Raw genomic sequence first — 17,173 nt, 5'->3', positions numbered from 1 at the left:
ACATGGTGGCAGAAACCTCTGTGTACTTCCTCTCATTTCTGTCGTTGTTTAAACTCCCCTTCCATGCATTGTTAGGATATATAGACCTATATTTTGGCTACATATACATATACATACATATGTGTGTGTGTGTGTGTGTGTGTCCAGAGCTCTAACCGCTGTACCACCTATTCACTTCATTGGCCAGGGAGTAAACCAGTGAAAATCAACAACATAGAAGCATTGACCAAGAAAAATAAATAAACGATGCATGGAAGATGAATTTAAAATAACGACAAAGTTAATTTATGGGATGTTTTCCTGCCTATCACCCAAAATATTAACCTATGAGAAACTACAAGGTAAGTCAAGACAAACTTTGCCACAAAGGAGATCTGTGCTTAACTGGTTTGGTCTGCTTGTCTTGATCAGCGATTGGGCGCAGACACTTCAAGTTCAGTGGCTGAGAGAAAAGAAGGGTGGAGATTATTATCATACTAGGAAAACAGCGTTTTTCTAGTAGTTAGTTAGTTTGTCCTAACTTACCTTGTTGTTTCTCGTAGGTTAATATTTTGGGTGATAGGCAAATATCTCAGAAATTAACTTGGTCGTTATTTTAAATTCCTTTTCCATGCATCGTTTATTTGTTGTTTTTTTTTTTGGTCAATGCTTCTATGTCATTGTTGATTTTCACTGGTTTGCTCCCTGGCCAATGAAGTGAAGAAGTGGTACAGTGGTTAGAGCTCTGGACTTTGAAACAGAGACCTTTTAGCTTGCAGGTGCGAGTGGCATGAATTACTTGAACCCTTTGCGTTTTTGTTTTTGTTTTTGTGTGTCCAGAGCTTTTTAATGTTATCAGTATGTGAAATTTGTTTGAACCAGTCAGAGGAGAGGTGTAACTAAGTTCATCCCTATCAGGTAAACCTTCGGGTAGCTTAAACGAACCCAAGCGCCCCGTCAGTTTGTTCATAGTGATCTCCTCCATTTTAGAGAGTGACAGTGGTGGGGTGCTACAGATGTAAATCTCATAATTTAAGTTTAGACACATGTATGCTGAACAGTAGTTGTTTTTTGTTTGTTTGTTCTTCAGACAATCTTGTCAAGGCCATAAAACATGCTTGGTTCGTAGAGGAGGCACCAAAGTATGTTGATGCTGCACTTGGTAAGGATCAATAGTCACAGCAGTTGATCAAACATCTCTAAAAGATTGCTCAAAGGGGATTTATTTGGTTTTTCTGTTCAAAATGCGTGGAGGCGGCTTTTTGTTGTAAATTGGTACTATATATATTACATTGTGTTGAGGAGCCTTTGAAGATTTTAAATTGATTTATATTTACAAACTGGGTTCATGCCAATGTGCTGTCTGCTAACTTGGATGTCTTCCAATTTTTACAGAATTATCGTTTGGTGGATTATGGTAGTGGAAAATAGAGTTGCTAAATCAGCTCCAGACCTAAAGGCAACTGTCTTTGAACGCTCATGCATAAAATGTTGTTTCTCTTCTTCACATAACAAAAGGAATCTCAGACTGTTTTCTGGACTACTTGGTGGGTTTCTCATTGCAACGACTGGACATCGGAAGAGTGTAATTATCAACATGTCCGTGAAAGAGGTCAAGACTGCTGAAAAGACTACAAGAGGTCATCGTGTCATTCGTGTAAGTACAAATGTTCAAATGAAACAAGTGAACACAACATGCATCTATTGTTTAACAACTTAGCTAGAAACACTAATCAAATGTCTTTTTAAAATAGATTCAGGAGCACAAAACCCAGAGATACTTTGGGCAGGCAGCCATACCACTGAAACTAGAGGAGTGTGCCTGGTTCAGGTGTTACAACAGACTTTGTGGTCAAATTGAGGGAGGCTCGGAGGCATCCATGTTTTTTCATACCACTGTTGGTCCTGGCCCCACATTCAATATGTTACGTTCTTCTGTTTGCCACTTACGTAAGACACGTTTTGTTCTTTTAAAGTCTTTATTATTATTACAAGATACAACATTTTTATCTTATGTACTTTGTGCATGATTTCTCCCATCAGGCCAAGTGGCAGCTGGGACATAAAACATATGAGAGGGTAGCAACATTTTTTTTTTTAAATTGTATCTCTTTGGAATAGACAAAATGGTATAAACACATGGTCTCAACAGTAAAAACAAAAATAAATGCCATTCCAGTTTTTGTTTTACATACAGAAAGTGTGCGACATCAGTCGTCAGGGTTTACATATCACAAAAATGTGCATTCAAAAATTGAAGGACAGACATTGTATGATCTTTGCAAGTCCCACTCTCTTATAACAACAGAAACTACTTGAGACTTGTGTTTAGATTGCATCAGTGGGAGTCCAGTTGTCTTCTTAAGGGCCATATTGGTAATTTGCCCAGACTAGATCGCCTAAAAACTTCCAATACAGCTTAGTGTAAGATAGGCCAGTCAACTATTTACAAAATCCATGGGGGGAGGGTGCCCCCGCCGCCGCCATAATAAAAATAATAATAATAATAAAACACCAATCATAAATTAAATGGGTAAATTACAAAGAAACGTTACCAGTGAGATCAAATAAAGTCTGCTCTCGTGGGGGCAATGAATGAAATCCATTTATTCCAGATCTGGTAAAATTTGTCCTTTTGAAGTCTTATTTGGTAGGTTAATTTTTCCATCCTAAATATCTCCAGAATAATTCCAATCCAGTCATCTAGAGTAGGTTGAATCGGGCTCAACCATCTTCTTGTGACAGTTTTCTTACTTGCCACCAAGAGAATTTGCAGCAGCTTTATCTCTCTCCTACATTTGAAAAAAGGAACATAACCCAGGTACATCAAAACTCAAGGGTATTTGAGTGTTAAAGACTGTGCTTAAAGAAACCTGGATATCCCTCCAGAAGGCTTTTAACTTGGGGCAATCCCAGAAAATATGGTAGTGGTTAGCTGCAGTCGATCCGCACTGCCTCCAACATTGCATAGCTGCCCCTTTATACCTGTCCTGATGTGGTGTCCTGAAAAACCTAATGATATTCTTCCAGCAAGGGTAGCAACATTTATGTACCATGATCCCCAAACGGCCAAAAGATTTTACCAAGGTTACTTCAGCATGAAAAATTGACAAACAGTTCTTTTGGGTTGAGTAGTATCAGTTCATGATTTTAACCTTTCATTTTACAGGGGATGACCCGACAGAGGACACAGTCCAGAGCAGAGCATTGACGATGATGGCAGTATCAAGCTATGCAGTCAAAAAAAAGAAGAAAGAGCAGGTGCGGACTGTGATGAGGTGGTGACAGAATCACCTCAGGGGGGCATAAAGGAGGGCATGCAAGAATCTGAAAAGAAGAACCATGGAAACAAGCAGCGGGTGACTGGGTTCTAATCTAAGAGCTATCCTCAGCCAGTCAAAGATCGGTAAGAGTAGTCTTCATCAGTTTCAGTGAATAGGCTAAGTGAGTGAGAAAAAGATCATTTTATCTTATCTAAAACAGATGGTGAGCTCCTCTGAAGGTGAGGGGTCAGGTGATTGGCAGCCCCCAAAGAATGGAACAGAAGAAGAGGAGGAGGAAGAGGAGGCCAGTTTGAAGCAAAGGGTTCCACAGCTGCACAAGAAAGACTTTTTGCCCTCAGCCAGCCCAAGATTGGTGAGAATTTTCTTCAGCAGTTTCAATCCATTCAATGATATTTGAGTCCTGAGAAAGTAAATTTACTTTTCGTCTTATCGAAAACAGATGGCGAGCTCCTCTGAAGGTGAGGGGTCAGGTGATTGGCAGTCCCCAAAGAACGGAACAGTCACACTCAGTGCACACTCCATCCATCCATCCCGGTAGGGCATGTTATAAATGATTTTTTTTCTTATGCATATATATACATATACAAACATATACATGCGACATGCATTATATATTACATTATATTGAATTTCTATCCATATACAAATATTAATCTATACACATATACATATACAATCCACATATCCACACATATATACATATTCATATTCATATACATATCCATACATACGTACACATATGTGGGTAGGACAAAACATTTTTGTCCTACCCATGTATAAATGTATCTGGATATAAAACCATACACACACACACACATATATATATACCCACACATACATATGTTAAATATTTAGGGGGAAGTTCCACAGATATATGCATATGTGAACCAATACTGCACAGACATCCATATATACTTTGAGCAGTATGTAACAGGTGGGATGCCCGCCTGAAGGGAGAGCCAGAGGGAGAGAGAGAGATGTGTATATATATATATCTATATGAGAGCACCTGTATGGGGGAAGGGGGAGCCCTTGTATATAGATATGTCCATATAGATAATAATAATTCTAAATAGATAGATGTAGAAATGTAAAATCTAGAAGAAATATAATTCAAATCCACTCATATTTATATTAGGGTTAGAAATCATTTCCATAAAAAATTATAAATCATAACCATATAAATTAGTATTAAGGGTTAGGACAAAACATTTTTGGGTTAGGGTCAGGTGAAGATAAAAACGTAACATCCTATTGGATGTTATGGTGGGTGCTGGCACAGGGGAGAAGGAGAACAGTTTCATTGAAAGAGCCGTTTAAAATCCCAAGATGGTTAAGAAGGGGTCCTCCCAGAGAAAACCTTAAAGGGTGTTTCTAAAAGAATAATAGAAATTAGATAAGTAGAATAAAATGGCCGATAAGACACAGGGTGGGACCGTTATCTTAGTTTTAAGAGTGGTCCATGGCGCAGGTGGGGCAGTAAGGATGTAATATAACTGAATTAAAACCATTTTCCTCGGCTTTAGTTTTGTTAAATTATTTTATCCCCAGAAGTTTTTAGAGAGAGAACATTAAAATTACTGTTTGTTGTTGAAAAAATATAATTCTAAATAATTTAATAAATTGTAAATGGAATCATAAAATACTGGATTGGTTAAAGGAATAGGTGCAGCAATAAGACACACACACACACACACACACACACACAAAATTGTACGCGCGCACACACACACACACACACACTATATATATATATATATATACATACTGTATATATACAGCCAATGCAGTGATTCTAAAACCGGTGTAATATGCGCCTGCCTTCTGGTCCTCGTAAGCACACGTGCAGCTGAGTTCTGTAGAAGTTGTAAACTTGTGATGTTTCTTTTAGGAAGACCAGAAGGCAGGGCATTGCAATAAGCATGCATCAGCATCTCTGTGTTTGCCTGAGAGAGAAACGGGCAGACTCTATTCTTTAAATGATAAAATCCTGTTTTTGTAACATATTTAATGTGCGGAATAAAATTGAGCTCAGAGTTAAAAATTACTCCCAGATTTTTTACATGATTGGATGGATTTTAAGACAATGTTTGCAGTTTTGGTAAAAGTTTCACTCTCTGGGCCTCAGGACCGATGATTAAAACTTCAGTTCTGTTCTGGTTGAGCTGTAGGAAGTTTTCTGCCATCCAGGATTTGATGTCTAAAATACAGTTAAAAGGGGCATCAAGTGGCCCTGTGTCATCAAGAGATATGGAAATATACAGCTGTGTATCATCAGCACAGCTGTAACAATTAAAACCATGTCTCCTGATGACACTGCCAAGTGGGAACATATATAAATTAAAAAGAATTGGGCCTAAAACTGATCCTTGGGGCACACCACATTTTATTTCATGTATTCTCGAGGAGCATGTATCCAAATTTACCAGGAATTTTCTCTCTGTGAGATAGGAAGTGAACCACTTAAGAACAGTGCCAGAGAGGCCAACCAGGCATCTGAGTCGACTTAAAAGAATAGTGTGATCTACTGTATTAAATACAGTGCTCAGATTTTAATCTCAGGCAGGGCTCTCAGCCTTGTAGCCTTCATTGTTTCAGGCTGATCTGGCTGGCTAGGCGGGCCAGCGGGAAGAGACTCCTGCAAAGAGGAGAGAGGAGTGACAGCGAGTAAGAAGCTCATTGCTTTTCACTCATTGATCGCTAGGGTTGATTCAGCTGATCTGGCTGACTAGGCGGGCCAGCGGGAAGAGACTCCTGCAAAGAGGAGAGAGGAGTGACAGCGAATAAGAAGCTCATTGCTTTTCACTCATTGATCGCTAGGGTTGATTCAGCTGATCTGGCTGACTAGGCGGGCCAGCGGGAAGAGACTCCTGCAAAGAGGAGAGAGGAGTGACAGCGAATAAGAAGCTCATTGCTTTTTACTCATTGATCACTAGGGTTGATTCAGCTGATCTGGCTGACTAGGAGGGCCAGCGGGAAGAGACTCCTGCAAAGAGGAGAGAGGAGTGACAGCGAATAAGAAGCTCATTGCTTTTTACTCATTGATCACTAGGGTTGATTCAGCTGATCTGGCTGACTAGGAGGGCCAGCGGGAAGAGACTCCCAAAAAGAGGAGAGAGAAGTGACAGCGAATAAGAAGCTCATTGCTTTTTACTCATTGATCGTTAGGGTTGATTCAGCTGATCTGGCTGACTAGGAGGGCCAGCGGGAAGAGACTCCCAAAAAGAGGAGAGAGAAGTGACAGCGAATAAGAAGCTCATTGCTTTTTGTTTTTGCCGGTGGACGTCAAAGTCTCCGGGCTGACCGCGTCGGCAGTTTGGCATGTTCCACCCAACCGCTCCATGTGTGTCCCTCCCGAAGCCCCGCGCTCGGTGGAAGAGGACAAGGTCCCCCTGGCGGACGACCATCCATCATCAATCAGTCCAGCATCTTCCGTAACTCCACCCAGAGGGTTGAGCTTTTGGCCAACAAAATCACCCAACTGGGCTACTCAACAGCCTCTGGCATCTTAGATCAAGGTGGCGTAAGGGAGGTCAGCAAATCAGATCTGTAACTGGGAATGCTTCTACATTCATGCAAAATGATGCAGGAGCACAGGAACCGCGTGTTCCACGACTTCAGGAATGGATTGTGCAGGAACCTGGTCTGCACAGACCTGCATCGCATTGGTAGATCAGGGTGTTTTAGAAGCAGTGAGCAAAGAGGGAGGAGCCCAGCGCCGAATCCCCGTCCGACCGGCGGACGTGGGAAATGTGGCGTACGGAAGACTGCCTTTGCCCGGTGTTGCTCGGGGGCCTGAGTCCTTTCACAGGAGACAGGACACCCTATAAGTACTGTACCCAAAAGATGACGTCTAAACTATGCCTGGGCAGGGCGAAGCCAGCGGGAAGAGACTCATGCAGAGGAGAGAGTAGCGAACTTTATGTTTGTCAACCACTATTGGTTCAGAAAACAGATGGTTTTATGGTGAAATTCATCCTTGCACCTAACGGCGACCTTTCTTCTGATCAGACGTGATGAGTAGAAACTGTGTTTATCAGTGTTAAAACATGAGGATGGCGACGTTTCTTCTGATTCCATTTCAAAGAAAGAAACATTGAAATTTTCATTTAGAGCCTCTTGTGTGGAAAAATAAACAAGCTCTATCTCTCCTGCACAGGCTGTAGTGGGCATAGGGCTGCTTCCCTCTTGCTTTCACACGTTTCACGTGTCAGATAAGAGTGTTTCCAAAGCAAACTGTGAACACTGCCCACCAGGTAAAAGACAGCTACTTTGTTTTTTCTGTGGTTTCAGCTCACTGCAGGAGGCATGCTAGTGGAGTACATACAGTATGTGTGTCTTTGTGTGTTTGTGTATGTACCTTTGAGTGAGAATTAAAGGGTCAGTTCACTGATTTTAGGATAAAATGTTACTTTTGTAAAGGCTTCAACATCACAGGCATCTCACTGCCTTTGTGCTCCCCAATCCCTATCACGAGTGGGGTTCAAGGGGTCACTTACTAGGGTTAGGGCTATACAACCACTATACAACCTGTAACTACATACTCTGAAGAAGCAAGGCGGCTAATTCAGTTAACTCTCGGTGAAGGGTAGATACACGCTGACCTTACTTCCTCTAGACAGTCAAGTTTGACCGCCTTCTCTGCGCTCCGCCAGGGCTGTGACCGACCCCGGCCGGGCCGATCAGAGGACCTCAGTATATAGACTACACAAAGATCAGAAATCTGCACAGATTGGTTTGTCAGTTCTGTTCCGGGGAATCGTTATTTCTGCAATGCAATGCAGGGCTAACCCAAAACCGTGTCCGGGCCCGGGCATGCAAAATATAAGTGCATGCAAAATTGAATACAGAATTAAAGATGATGTTTTAGGCTTCACGTTTAGCCTGCAAATAACTTATTTGCTATCACTCCTCTCTCCTCCTAAAATTAAGGAGAAGCGGCGCTGGGCTCTTCTCTGTTTGCTCGCCGCTACTGAAGGAATCCTGGTTAGTTTCTTTTCCCCCACTTAGTAATATGCTTAAATTCAGCGGGTCGTTTCGTCTGATCTGCATGCACATAAAACAGAAGTGTTCATTTATGGCGGCAGCGGTGCAACAGCTGAGCGAGCGTGCTTCACTGCTTCAAATAGATTGCTCGGTTCTGTCAGAACGCTTGTTCCAAAAAAGGGTTCACTACTTCTTTTTCTCTCTTTCACAAACTCCTCGTCATCATGTTAATGTTAAGTACACAGAAGGTGCGAGTGTGCAAAACAAGTGTTCCCACCAATTGGAGGGAGAGACTGTGAGAACACTTCTTTTGCACACTCGCACCTTCTGTGTACTTAACATTTAAGTATACACACAGTACCATTGCATTTTATGTATATTGTATATACGTTTTAAATGCTGACTTTTTATGTCCTTTGAGTTTATCTTATTTGTGAATTTATGTTATCTGTGAGTTTATTTTATCTAGATGTGTTTCATCTTATTTTATTTTATCTTATTTTATTATCTTTTCTTTTTCACACGGGGGTTGCAACGAAAATTTCATTGACATGGCCATGCTCGATGACAATAAAAGCAATCTTGAATCTTGAATCATGCAGCATTTCCTGGACGTTGCCCGGCGGGTCATGGGAATAACGCCGCCAGATCGCTAGTTGGCATCATTTATGATCAGAACTACGACGGTATCTGATCTACATCTTCAGTGCATGAATCATGCATCATGGGTACAGCTGTCAGATGTCAATGCACAACCCTTATTTCTGCAGGAATGTGTACAATCCTGCATGCACAATTCTGCATGCACAGTCCTGCATTGCATTGCACAGTCCTGCATGCACAATCCTTCATGTACAGCCCTTATTTCTGCAATGCAATGCAGGTGCAATGCACAATCCTGCACAAAAAACAAAACGAAAACAAAAAGGGTTAGGGTGTGGAAACTGAATCCCACCCCCAGAGTAACAGGGGAGCGGAGGTGTACGGTCCTTCCTCCAGTAAACTGCACCCCCACGATCCCAAGAATGGCCCTGATGGCCATCAAAACGTGTGCGCGGTCTGGCAAAATCCATCAGAGTCCTGTTTGTGACTCATGACTGTTTTTTATTGTGTGGGTCTATATGTTTTTAATGTGTTTTTTTTTTTTTAACTGTTTTAACTATAGAAATGAAAACAATTGTTTTTAGAAAAAGATGAAAAAAAATGAATGAAAAATAAAATGAAATTTTAAATGTTAAATTATTATTATTTATCAATAGAAATGTGCCCTCGCGCGACGTTTCGACCCTACCGGGTCTTCTTCAGGCTAAGGCACAAACGAAAACAAATGAAAAGGTGAGCATGTGAAAGCTACAGTGCTTGCAGACTGGCTGTATTTATAGGCTGTTCAGGTAAGTTTCATTTTTGCTTTTTCCAATGTGTTTTTAAAGCCCTTATGTGTATAGTAATAGATGAAAAATGTGAAATTTTCAATGAATTGTTTTTTTAATACTATGTGTGCATATTATGAAATTGTCATTATGAAATCATGAAAGAATCGAATTATTTATGTATTTATGTGGTATGTGAAGTAATAAGATGTTTTTTCTTCCCAATATATTTTGTGATTTTTTTTTTTTTTTTTTTTTTTTTTTTTCTCAATATAGGAAGGGGAGAGGGTAATAGGGAGGGGGCTGGGGGGGGGTTAGGTATGGGGAGGGGGAAAGGTTGAGGTTAGGGACTAGGAGGGGGTTGGGGTTAGGATAGGGTAGGGTCAGGGTAAGGAAAGGGGGTTACGAACCGGTGCCCCCTCACGGGGGACCGGAAAGGCAAGGGCCATCCCCTGGGGTCCCAACCCCCGTTGACCCCAGGACCGTGTTTCATAAACATAGTTTGGGGGGAGGCGTTGCCGCCTCCTGTACTGGACCTCCGTCCACTCATTCTGAGCTCCGTAGCTCATCTCAAAGTGTGTTTTTTAATATATAAAAGAATCAAAATGAAATGAATTGTATCTCAATTTAAATTGTCAACTGTATTTTTAAATTATTTACTATTCAAATGAAAAAGAATGAAAATAAAATACAATGGTTTTATTTTTTAAAATTTAAACTTTTTTTTTTTTAAAAAGTATTTATTGATCAAAGTAGAATTAAAATGAAATAAAAATCAAGAAAGTTTAAATTACAAAAAACAATCCAAAAAACTCCCTGAAAACAAAATGTGTGCCTACGCGCGACGTTTCGCCGTGGTCCGGCTTCTTCAGGTGGCACACGTGAATGAATGTATGGCGATTGGCCGTAACTGAGAGATGTTGTCTCTTCCAAAGTCAGAGCTGAAATGAGAGGGCTCTGCTGGAGCACCTCTATTTATCCCCTCCCACTTCCTTAAGTTTCACTTTTGTTTTTTTCTACTTTCTCTATTTTAACCCCATAAATACCCAATGTTTTTGGCTTTTTAAATAAAAATAAATAGTATATAACCCTAATAATACATTTTAATGTATTAAATGGAAATTTAAACTTATTTATTTGATAATGTAGCTGTTATTTATGAATGGTGGCAGTGCTGAGCTCCATGGATGCAATGCACATCGCTGCGTGTTCTTCTACGCAGAGGGCAATAGTGAGTGTTCAATTTTAATTATAGAGAGATCAGCCAAAAAAAAAAATTAAATTTGAAAAAATCGAATTTGACCTTGTTTTAAATATTCTTTTGTTTTTCTTGCTATTTTATTGTTGAACAGTTTGGAATTGATTAAAGCATAATTAAAAGCTTTTAAAACAACTAAATGTATCAATTAAGGTCAAAATTGAAATAAGCTTCTATTTTGGGCTCATATATTTTCCAACTCCTTTTTTTTTTTTGGTTTATTGTGTTCAAAATTTCAAATTAATTGCAATCATTAATACATTCATTGTCACAGCCCTAGTAATTTGAAACTTTTACATTTTTTTCTAGACCGATGTGCCATCTCCTCCCTACCCTGGTGAGGAAAATCTGGTGCAGCAACCACAAGCTTCTGTTTTGGTTGTAAAGACGGGGGTATGTTTTATACTTAACACTGTACATGACTATAGATATTGAGTAAGAACGGCTATAATGACCGATTGATGTTTTCTGTTTTTAGAGCTGCTGTAAAATGGGCAAGATGGAGATTTGTCTCACTGTTGCTTTTGTCACAGTGTCTGTGACTGTGATAGTTTCCTTTCTCATTTACCTGTTCCTGCACTATTTGAAGGACAAAGAAGTTTAAATAAAAAAAAAATCACCTGGAGGAGATTAATTATTCTGTGATTGATTACACTATTTTGTCACATAAAGTGTCACACTCGCTCCTGCTCCATCCAGAAATAATAGCCCACACCAACCGCCACCTCACTCCTGCCCACCCCGTCCACAGTTATAATTGGTGATTCAATCACCAGAAACCTCCGGGTTTTTAACGCAGTCACGCATTGTTGCCCAAGAGCCACAGTCCCAGTTATCCTGAATAAATTGCCGAGTCTGCTGCGCTCATTGCCGTTGTCCATTAAACGAGTTATAATCCACGTTGGAACAAACGACACAGCTCGGCGGGAGTCTGAGCAGACCAAGAATGATTTCAAAGATCTTTTTAGCCTTTTAAACTCCTGTGGAAAGTCTATTTTTATATCCAGTCCGATCCCAACTGTGGCCCCTGGAGCAGAGCGCTTCAGCAGAATTCTCACGCTAGGCTTCATTGACAACTTTAATCTATTCTGGAACCGCTTCTCTCTTTTCAGGCCCGACGGAGTCCATCTAAATAGCCTGGGTAGCTGTATGCTAGCGGCTAATTTGCAACACGCCCCACTATCTGCTGCCTTACGTGATTGACTGTATAAGGTAAGCCCCTCTCTCACACCTGAATCAGTAGCTCCTCTCTCTTCGTCACCGGTTCCCCCTCAGGTCACTGTCCAGACTGCACACAGTACTAACTCCCTCTGTTGGCATCCCTTGCTATACAGACCATTATAACAAACAGAGCTTCCTGTCCTCAGCACAAAGGTGGTTAGTTTTTTGACCATCTTTAGATCAGAGAAGTGTTAAAGGAGTCGCCAGAGCTGACAGAGGCTGATGAGAAGCTGTATTTAACCTCAGAAAACATTTGTGGAAGGCTGAGGAAACTGTGTTTGAATCTCTCAGACTTCTACAGGAAGGATTGCTGGAATTGAGGTACTGTGGGAAAACATTACACAGCATACAATATGTTATTTTATCATTACAAATACTACTTGTGGTTGACAATAGACAAAGATAACATCAAAATGAGTAATCCTTCCAATCTTTGCATTATAGTCACTTACACATGTATATTTTCCAAATATGGAATAAAAACCACTACTATTTCCAAGTATAAAGTCTAAAGTTCTACATACTTCAAGTATTGAATATTAATAACTAATGGTTCCAAGTTTAGCATCCACAGCCATTTATTCGAGTTTTGAAAATCAATCACTAATGCTTCCAGGAAATCTATCTATAGACTTCATTGACAACTTTAATCTATTCTGGAACCGCTTCTCTCTTTTCAGGCCCGACGGAGTCCATCCAAATAGGCTGGGTAGCCCTAAGTTAGCGACAACACGCCGCTCTATCTGCTACCTTACGTGATTGACTGTATAAGGTAAGCCCCTCTCTCACACCTGAATCAGTAACTCCTCTCTCTTCGTCAGCGGTTCCCCCTCAGGTCACTGTCCAGACTGCACACAGTACTAACTCCCTCTGTCGGCATTCCTTGCTATACAGACCATTATAACAAACAGAGCTTCCTGTCCACAGCACAAAGGTGGTTAGTGCACTAGAAATCTACGCTGGCTGACAGTTATTCTAAACAGGCTATAGTTCACCCCCTGCTTAAAAAAACAAACCTAGACCCATCCTTGCCAGAGAACTATAGACCTATATCAAAACTTCCTTTCATCTCCAAAGTCTTAGAAAAGGTTATTCAAGAACAGTTACTTCGTGTTCTTGATTTGCACAATATAGCCGACAAATTCCAATCAGGATTCCGCAAACTCCACTCCACTGAAACAGCTCTTCTTAAGGTCTCTAATGACATTTTAATGGCTGCTGATACTGGTCACTGTTCTGTTTTGATTTTATTAGATCTTAGCGCAGCATTTGATACTGTGGACCACCACATTTTAATTCACAGGCTAAAACACCTAGTGGGCATTTCAGGTATTGCATTAGAGTGGTTTAAATCATACTTGGCTGATAGAACACTCTCTGTCTCTGCTAACGGTTTTACTTGAGACGCTGCTGTGCTGGCATGTGGTGTTCCTCAAGGCTCAGTCTTGGGACCAATTTTATTCTCTATTTATATGCTTCCACTCAGTCTAATTATTAGTTCTTTCCCTAACATCTCCTACCATCTGTATGCTGATGACATTCAGCTATACTTCTCATTTAAACCTGCTGAGATTGACAACCTATCTATGTTAAATGACTGTTTATGGGAAATTAGGCAATGGATGGCAAATAACTTGCTTCAGCTGAATGATGATAAGACTGAGGTCATGATCTTTGCCCCTGATAAATTTCAAGTCCCTATTAACGAGAAACTTGGTGCCCTATCCCGTTCTACTTGCTCCAACATACGAAACCTTGGTGTAATTTTTGACCAGTCAATGAGCTTTGACAGTCACATTAAGGCACTGACTAAATCTAGTTTCTTTCATTTAAGAAACATAGCTAAATTAAGGTCTGTTGTCTCAATAGAAGATTTGGAGAAATTAATTCATGCGTTTATTTCCTCACGTTTAGATTACTGTAAGTCCCCTTTTACCTGCCTCAACAGATCCTCAATTCAGCGTCTACAATTGGTTCAAAATGCTGCTGCTAAGCTTTTAACCCAGTCTAGTAAATGGCCTCACATCACCCCTATTTTAACTGAACTGCATTGGCTACCAGTCAAATTTAGAATTCAATTTAAAATCATAGTGCTTACTTACAGAGCCCGACACGGCCAGGCCCCAAAATATATCAGGAACTTCCTGCACCCTTACACCACGGGCCAAGCATTAAGATCATCTAACACGGGTCTGCTAAGTGTTCCTCGGACCAATTTCAAAACTCGTGGTGATCGTACTTTTGAATGTGCAGCTCCAAAACTCTGGAACAGCCTTCCAGCTACGTTGAGATGTATTGACTCTGTGGAAAGCTTTAAAAAACACTTAAATCCCACTTGTTCAGACAGGCGTTTGGATAACTTCTGACATTTTACATCCCTCTCAATGCTGCTTGTATGACTGCATATTTCATGTGTTTTTTATGTACATATGTATTTTATTTTATTCTATTCATTTATTTTCTGGTGCTATATATGATTGTATGTTTATATGACTGTTGTACGCATACATATTTGATTTTAATGTTGTGTAACTGTAAAGCACTTTGTGACCGGTGTCTGTGAAAAGTGCTATATAAATAAACTTTGCTTGCTTGCTTGTTTAGTCTTCACAGAGTTCCAGTTGTCTGGAAATTAAAGAGGAAACCCGAGAGGAACTAGGCTCACCAGTAAGGACACAAGTTATAGTACCCCCCCCCACCCCACACACACACACACACACAAACATAAACACACACTGCTTTCACAATATGTGAAATATCTCTCTTCTTTTAAAAGTACTCTGAAAATTCTGAAAGAAATGTGAGTAAAACAAGAGTATTAAACAGAAGACACGTATCTATTGCCAGTTTAAATGTGTGGCATTTTTTTATTTTAAGGAGCCTACTAAGTACTGGAATTTCCCCCCACGGGACCAATAAAGGAATGTTGAAGTACCAGGAACCTTGTAAGGACAAGTAACCTGTCTAAATGCTCGGTATGTAACAGCTCTGTAATGTAATGTATGTAATGTTGTGTTTTTTTAAAAGAAACTAAAATTCAAAATGGCAGCATTTAGAGGTGAGAGGGTCCTTATCCAGATCGCTGACTGGCATCTGACAGAAGTTCCTCATTACCATGTAAGACCATCATCCTAAGTTCTTAATTTTCTTGTTGTGTGTGCTGTATTTTAGACTCATTATGTAATTTGACAATAAAAAATTCTATATTCTACTCCAGCCCCTTGATGACGTGGGCCCTCCTCCTTATCCTGGTGAAAACAACAGGGTGGCGCAAACACAAGCAGCAACTGCTGTTGTTGTAAAGGCAGGGATATGTGTTATACTTAGCAATGTCCATGACTCTAGATTGTTAGTAAGGATGGCCTGAATGACTGATTGATGTTTTCTTTTTGTCATGCTGCTGTAAACCTGACAAGATGGAGATCTGTCTTATGACTACTTTGGCGATAGTGGCCATCCTGACTTTTGTTCTCGCATTATTTCTCTTTATCATGTTGATGCTGCAGTGAAATAAATGTTATTGTTCAAACCCACTAATTGTCATGCTTAATTAGGTAAAGTCCTGTATAGATATTTTCAAGTATTAAGGTAACAAATGACACAAAATGGGAAGAATAAGCAAATCAAAAGCCTGACTCACCAATCCCAAGAATGTGATAATTATAGTCTTGATTCAAAAGACTGAATCTCTCATTTCAAGAAAAAGGTTGTTATATTTAATGCCCGGGACACACTGCCTGCGTGTGCAGTGCGTGTGCGTTCTGCATCTCATCTAGAGATTTAGAGAGTCTCGCCTATTTTTTTCTGCGAGACGTGTGTGTGTATCTGCAAAATAGCCTGAAAATTATCTGTTTATATTCATATTGACATAATACCATCAAGATTAAACAGAATCCCTTCATTTGTTAACAAGGCTTTTATTTATTCTATTATTTATGATGCTTATCAAAGGCAAACTCAATGTACAAAGACAGGACTGGCAGGCAGAGCCACGCAGCAGCAGCGCAGCAGACGCACTGCATGTGTGAACGCCACACGCGTGCGAGCCGCAGCAGTAGAGGTAACGCCACGAACACGCACTGCTCACACAGGCAGTGAGTCCCAGGCTTAAGAATACTTGTTTTATGTTCATGTTTTCTGCAAAAAGTCTTATTCCAAATGAGTGACATTTTATACTATCTCCAGTTCCCAGAATACAGTATGAAAGTGAGTATTAATTTTTGATTCCAGCAATGTTAATTAGATTTGGTATTCCAAGTTTGCATTCTCTTCTACTTAATAATAAAAATAATCAAGAATTTTTTTTAGTACTTTTTAGACAATATTATATTCACTAAAAAAAAAAGTCTTATCCCAAATAATCCCAATAATACAGTATGCAAATAAGTATTAATTGTTAATTACAGCAATCAATGCTAAAAATGAGGATCGGTATTCCAAAATTTCAATCTCTTATACTTAAATATTTCCAAAACGAGCACATGCCAATCACATTTGTGATTGGTTGCCAATGGTCCAATGAGAAATGAGCTGGTTGAGAGTATAAATACAGCCTCCAGGAAATATCTTCACAAATGACAAGCAGCCGATGGTCATGAGATGAAGGTAAGATGCAATTACAAAAATAAAGTGAAAATGACTAATCCTTCCAATCATTGCATTGTCACAAAGCCAGTCAAGTTTTAGCATTTTCAATAAACTGAATATTAATCACTAATTCTTAACAAGGGTTAGCTGTCACAGTCCAGCATAGCTCTTACCTGTGCTGCAGCTCTTCAGCCACGCCCCATACCTGCCTATCTGCACACCTCGCCGATGAGAGTCATCAGGAGGGTATTTAAGCCACGCTGTCATTCTTCCCAGTTGCCTGATTGTCTTTGCGCCATGCCAGACTCTCCAGCGTTCTTGTCCAGACTGATCTCCGGTGTCCGACCTCGCCTGTTCCTGACTACTCCTTCTGTCCTAGCCCTGTGTCTGTGGGTGTGCAGATCTTACCGCCTCGGTGGTTTCAACCACACCGAAATCTGTCTGTGATTTCCGCGTTCGATCCGCTCTCCTCACACTAACTCCCTCTG

General features: G+C 40.3%; 1 protein-coding gene across 4 annotated transcripts; it reads left to right on the top strand.

Annotated features, from left to right (window-relative positions):
* Positions 1-829: 829 nt before the first annotated feature.
* On the top strand, positions 830-15,591 carry LOC143315722 (uncharacterized). 4 transcript variants are annotated; one of them, XM_076723066.1, is made up of 12 exons: positions 830-1,636; positions 3,149-3,385; positions 3,463-3,615; positions 3,703-3,797; positions 9,509-9,584; positions 11,187-11,270; positions 11,990-12,089; positions 12,779-12,870; positions 14,703-14,765; positions 14,976-15,043; positions 15,126-15,215; positions 15,316-15,591. In XM_076723066.1, the coding sequence occupies exons 3-7, from the start codon at positions 3,463-3,465 to the stop codon at positions 12,011-12,013; spliced, it is 432 nt and encodes a 143-aa protein (XP_076579181.1). In that variant the 5' UTR covers positions 830-1,636; positions 3,149-3,385; the 3' UTR covers positions 12,014-12,089; positions 12,779-12,870; positions 14,703-14,765; positions 14,976-15,043; positions 15,126-15,215; positions 15,316-15,591. The 4 variants fall into 4 exon arrangements, with proteins under 4 accessions (XP_076579181.1, XP_076579182.1, XP_076579180.1 ...); XM_076723067.1 differs by lacking the exon at positions 11,990-12,089; XM_076723065.1 differs by having other exon boundaries at positions 11,990-12,870.
* The last annotated feature ends 1,582 nt before the right edge of the window (positions 15,592-17,173 follow it).

Source organism: Chaetodon auriga, chromosome 23 (genome assembly GCF_051107435.1).
Source record: "Chaetodon auriga isolate fChaAug3 chromosome 23, fChaAug3.hap1, whole genome shotgun sequence".
NCBI classification, from domain to species: domain Eukaryota; kingdom Metazoa; phylum Chordata; class Actinopteri; order Chaetodontiformes; family Chaetodontidae; genus Chaetodon; species Chaetodon auriga.
Note: the sequence above shows the minus strand (reverse complement) of the source record. Positions and strands in the feature narration are given on the sequence as shown.